At 44.3% G+C, this 6,000-nt stretch overlaps 1 protein-coding gene across 2 annotated transcripts in view; it reads right to left on the bottom strand.

Annotated features, from left to right (window-relative positions):
- The window catches only part of KITLG (KIT ligand), an 84,640-nt gene extending 79,489 nt beyond the window's left edge, over positions 1-5,151 (bottom strand). The window contains exon 1 of one of the 2 annotated variants that reach the window (XM_070600583.1): positions 4,503-5,151. In XM_070600583.1, coding sequence (XP_070456684.1) covers positions 4,503-4,517 — 15 coding nt within the window. In that variant the 5' untranslated portion in view covers positions 4,518-5,151. The remainder of the gene's footprint in view (positions 1-4,502) is intronic. The other variant, XM_070600584.1, reaches the window with a different exon arrangement.
- Positions 5,152-6,000: the final 849 nt, after the last annotated feature.

Raw genomic sequence — 6,000 nt, forward strand, 5'->3', positions numbered from 1 at the left:
TCCTGCAGCTGCTTGTGATTCATGTACTAGAAAACAAAGATAAAAAAGATCACACCTCAGAGATCTATATCCAAATGCCTTACCCTGATTTACAAAAGGGACCATTAAGGTAATCAAGAAAAGGAAAAAAAAAAATCTCCCAAACTTGCATAATGAAAAAAAAAAAGTCACTGAATGTTGCCTGGTAAAGACAATAAAGACACCCTGTAGAAACGAATGCCTGGCTCAAGGGCAAGTACAAGAACACCAGGGGATAGGAAGCTGACCAAGTCTCTTTAGTCTAAAATAAAATCAAATAAACCCTCAGAAATGTACAAGGGGAACTTGGAAAGCATGAGTGTGGAAATACGGAAGTGAATCAGAGACTGATAATATTTCCACCTTTTTGATTTCTATTTTCACTTCTAATTCTCTCATTCATTTTCACTTTTAAAGAAAAACTGTAAAGAATTTAATATTTCTCATGCCACGTATAGCCTCTGTTTTCACACATTCCTGGTTTGATGTGTGTTAACTACAGTCCATAAACAGATACCAGCCTCTAACAGGAGGCAATCATACAGATTCAGATGTACAAAACCTTGGTCTCTGTGATTTGCTGGGAAAGCATCGTTTACCTGCAATTGCCAGTTTTTCTCTGGTTTGTAAGTTAGCCAGCAGGCAATTCTTTTCTAAGGGACAATAAATTCATACTGTAATTGTAGTAAGCCACTGTCCTGGGACAAAGACATACATAAAATCTCTTTAGTCTTTACCACCACCATGTGAAAAAAATCTTTATAACTATTTTATAATCATTGTACAGATTACAAAACGGAAATCCCAGTAAGTTTAACCATTTGCCCAAGGTCATCTGTCTTACCAGCGGTAGAACAGGAATTAGAATCTAAGTCTTCAAAAGCTAGAGCCTAGGATCTTTCCACTATTTCTTAGGTGCTCTTCAGTCACGGATGGGGAAGGACACGTGCAGTAGTGTGGGGTTCAACAGATCATGCAAGAAACCTCCAATACTCAGACCAGCTATTTGGGCAGGGATTTTTTTTTTCTATTATTTATGAGGATGGAAAGATTTCAATCACCTATCATTAAAGAACAAATGAGACTCACAATTTGCTATCTTCAAAGCAGCAGTTACATAAATACAATTTAGCAATTTTAATTGGTTTGGTTCAGGCCTTCCGATTTCCATATGGTTATTTTCCTTGTTTTATGTTCAATGTAATCGACAGCACTTGAGTTTTAAAGTCTTGGCAGAATGTATCAATTAAAAGCTACATAAATTAGAATTAGTCAAAGCACACATGCCAAATTGAGTGATTTTAAGGACAAGATTAAAAAGTGCTCTTTTCATAAATGTTAATTTTTTTTCTATAAACACACATCATTATCCAGATGACAAACTTCATACAGACAAAAGAAGGATATTTTCGTTGGAATAACAAAAGCTAACAAGCATTCTATTGCTTCTTCTCTGAGCACTAATGTGTGCCTAAAATGGCCTTTTCTATACTGTCTGTGAGATGAATTTTTCCTGTTTTAGTATTTCTAAAACTGACAGCATTCATGAAACTCTCACAAATCATCTCAAAACTAAAAAATAAGTACAACATTGATAAAAATGGTGCCAGGCCCATTAAACTGATAGCATTTTGCCAATTGATCTTGTAAAATATGCTACCCAATTATTATTTAATATACCAGTATATCAGAGGATTATGTTGACTAAAATGATTAAACACTGAAATAGATGTTCTTTCTAAGCCAGAGCCACAATTCCCTTCAGAAACTGTAGAACCACACAATATGAATAAAACAATCAGAAATGTGAAAAATGCAAAACACCCACTTCTACAGACTTGTGATTAAATTTATTGTTACAATTGCTCCTCCTGTAGTTAAGACTACTACTGCCCATGTAATTATTTTCCAAATACTGAAGTCCACCACACGTGCTAAATAAATGAAAGAATCATTTATCAAACCCCAAGTGGTTATGGATGGAATTTCCAAACTTATTTAGCTTGACTGAAAGGCCAGAATGCCTGGTGTCCCTGTGACTCTTGGACACCTGCATAATTCAAGTTAAAGTTTATTATTATCACTATTATTAAATTTTCTTTTTATATCTTGGGTGATGGGAGAGTACAGAACCATTTGCCTTATAATAGAATATTGGTAGTGATGCCATCTTTATAAATGACTATTTAAACTACTGAATATTAATAGATACTCCTCCCTGGCAAGGATACCATTTGATTCAGTAGAACAAGTGATCTGACTTAGTGTCTGATTTTCTTATGCTACTCTCCATCTATACAGAGGTGCACAGTTCATTTCTTTGTAACTTTTGCATTAGGAAATTTAACAATATGAAGGAAGATCTAATCCCTCCCCCAATTCCACGGATTATTTTATTGATTCCGTGCCATTTCCAGTGTCCCCTTTTTCAGTGGCAAGAATGTGGAATTATTAGAAGTATCCTTAAAGGAAACCTTGAAGGTCACTGGATCCCAGGCAATGAATGCCTTCATTCAACAAGGACACTGCCCTCCTTTGCCTGCAAGCCCTTTAACATCAGCAAGTCCCCCCAAAGGGCTTGCACTTTAACTTGGTCCCAGCAGGTCACATTTCTAAAATACTTAGCCGTCTCAAATGTCCCTGGTCGGCAGCACTGAGTCACCAATGCCACAGTGTTTCAAGCTAGATCAACCTCTAGCTGTCAATGGAATTATTCCATGTAATCCGATTTACACAGCCATTTAATCAAAGTGAGAAAGGAGATTACAGAGCTCACATTTGTTTTGCAAAGCAAGGGTGCAAGGATCAGCCATCCTCCTGACTCTCACAGTGACTTGAGGGCACATCGCCCCCCTTTGGCGTGTTGGTCATTAACCTGATCTGTCTCCAGTGTTCTTGTTTAAATAGGAAGGGTTAGGCTCTTTCCCTGAACTAGAAGGTAGCGGTTTCTCCATCCAGATCTCACCACTACCATTCACGTGGGAAGATGCTACTATTACAAGGATTTGGTTCCCCGCCCTCGCTTACCTTTCCACAAAGCAGAATGCTTGTACAAATCAAGGAATTACATTAAAACTTTCGTTTTGTTGCCAGAGTCCTTAACATTTGCATTTTAACAGCACACACTGCTGATTTCCAAGTGTGGCGTTCAGGGCTTTGCCAATAAACTAACCTGCCTGCAAGAGAGGAATCTGCGCTTGTCTCCTCTCCGTCTTAGGCTGACACTCTAGAGACGACACAAACCTCTTTTCTGCCAGGCCATGTCCCTTCCCCCTGCACACCGGTGCAACGGGCTCGATTCTTCCTACTTCCTTCTGAATGTGTACATTTCCCAGACCTAGATATCTACTTAAAATACGATACGAAGCAGGTCATTTAGTAGAGCATTTTCAGCACATGGATGCCTTCACTCTAAACAGACGATTTGTACAAACCCCCAATTTCCCTTTTTCCCCACCACTTCCACCCCTTCGACACATTTCAGGAACTGCAATCTCCGACAGAACCTCTGGGGGGTGAAAGGGCAGCCTTACCCAACCCGCAGCAGATACACAGAGAAATTCCTAAGGGGAGAAGCGGGAAGAGGTAAGAACTGCAGCGGTGAAAGAACCACTGATGGAAGCACCGTGGCGGCCCTTCCTAAAGGACAAGCCAGATATCTGCTTCAAGGGAAAATAAAATCTAATTGTAACTCCGGGCGGTGCTTTACTCACAGTGTTTATGTAGAATGCACAATTTAGCAGCATTGGGAATTACCGCAATAACTATCATTAGAGGTGCCCATTGGAAAAGAAACAAAAAACTTTTTCTCTTCTATAAAGGAAGTAAGTGGGCGCAATGTGGAGGTATTACCCCGTCTGGAGCTCTCTGCGGAGCTCACCCAGAGCCGCTAACCTGCCAACCCCGACCGGAGCCAAGTTTCTCGGGCCGGCCGGGAAGGTTCTCAGCCCCGCGGAGCGCTGCCGCTGAGGAACTCCGGGTTGGCTTCGCTCCCGGGGCTGCACCCGCGTCCCTACCAGCCCCGCGCCTGGCTGCGGGCTGCACAAAAACCTGGGTGCGAGAGAGCGAGTGTGGCGCGCGGGGAGCTGTTTTTTAATTTCCCGGAATCCACGGGAAAATGTCTCCCGTGCAAAGCCATGCCTTCCTGTGGTAACTTAAACGCCCCGGTCAAAGTGCAGATCCTTCCATCTTACGGGAACTGCGGTTCCCGACTGACAGCTCCAAACTTAACGGTGGCGCCTCCAAACTTGACGCCCGTTCCCTCGCATCACTCCCACTCCTCCTCCTCCTCCTCGCTCGGGCTCACCCTGGGCGGGCGGCTCCGGCTCGCACGCCACGCTCGCCTCCCCCGCACCCTCCTGGCTCGCCAGGCAGGTCCAGCCCGGCCCGGCCTGGCAGCCGGTGCCGGGACGCGCCGGCCTCTCCCGGGTCCCGGGCGCGATTTTCCTGGAGAACCGGCGAGCTCCCGGGCGCGCCCTACTCACTTGTGTCTTCTTCATAAGGAAAGGCAGCGCTGCGATCCAGCCCAGGCAGCGGTGTGGCGACTGCGTTTAGCTGTTCTGGAGCTCCAGCATACTGCACGAGCAGCGGCTGCAGATAGTCCACGCATTGGGCAGCCCGAGCGCAGCGCCCTCTCTCCGGCCCGTGATGCCCGCGGCGCTCCCGGTCCCGGCGCGAGGCGGCGAGTGAAGCCCGGCCGGCCCGCCGCCAGCACTTTTATATAGCTCCCTCCCGCCTGCTCCGGACACGCCTCCTTCCCTTCCGGAGCCCCGGGGAAGCGAGACGGGGCAGGGGCGCGGGGGGAGACCAGGGAGGGCGGCCTGAGCACTGTGCACGCCCCAGAAGTTGCACAGATCTGGCCCAGCGCGTCCCCCCGCATGGGGGCCCCGGGCGCTCACCGGCGGGAGGCCACGAGGGCGAAGCCTAACAACCTGCAGCCGCTTCTGGCGCTGCGCTCCCGGCGCGGCGTGTCCCAGCTCGGCGACTCAGCTCCGCCGGGGCTCACCTGGCACCGCCAGGGGACGGACGAAATACATCGCGCGCTGGCGAGGGTCTGGAGCTCCTGCTTTTAAGAGGCGGTGCGGGAAAGGAGTTCACCGTGTGCCTAGCAAAGAACTCACCCCGCCCCGCCTTAGGGAAATAAAAAAAGCTTAATTAGGATCTATAGTTAGGCCATCATCTTAAACCGCCCTCCCCATTTTTAAACAATTACTTTAGTGAATGAATATTTAATAAAAGAGTTGTTGACTCTTGGTTAAGTATTGCTAAGGGAGATGCTATTTTCGGAATGGTTTACTGCTCCTTCTTTAGACATTAAGATTGAAACAGAAGCGATAGATTACTACATGTGCAGGTCGCCAACACAGCAACGGTTTTGAAAGCTGTACTTTTTTGTTAGAAAAGTTTTTGAAATCGGAAAGATAACGCATCAACAATAATAATAGCTAACACTGTGATGCGCTTAATTATACACCAGGCTAGGACTTTACCTAGGTTGTCTTACTAAATCTTTCCACAAATCTACTGTATAGGTCCTATCATTTTTATTTCTATTTTATAAATGATGAAACAGAGGTTTATAAAGCTTAATTTTCTTAAACCACAGCTAGTAAATGGCAGAGATCAAGTTGAATCCAGAGCCCTAGCTATATAGCCTTTAAAAAATACTTAGAACAAATCTTTTATTGATTCTCCAAAGCCCTTCTATATTTGTTCTTCTACCTGAAAACTATTAAAAAGCATTTTATTAATTTTTAAAAAGAAAATGTTAACTAGACATTAATGTCAGTAATCTTTGGGAACAAGAATAATGCATAAATTTAGGAATTGTGTACTTTAATGAGAGTAGGATTCCAAATTTGCCCTAATTAGTTTGGCCAGTGTGCTTTTGTTACAAATGAATATGTCAAATCTATAACTGTGCAAGAGCAAGAAACTAGGTAAAATTTGAAGCTGTGTTAGTTTTCTATTTCTGCTGTAACA

This window comes from Equus przewalskii, chromosome 29 (genome assembly GCF_037783145.1).
Source record: "Equus przewalskii isolate Varuska chromosome 29, EquPr2, whole genome shotgun sequence".
Taxonomy (NCBI): Eukaryota; Metazoa; Chordata; class Mammalia; order Perissodactyla; family Equidae; genus Equus; species Equus przewalskii.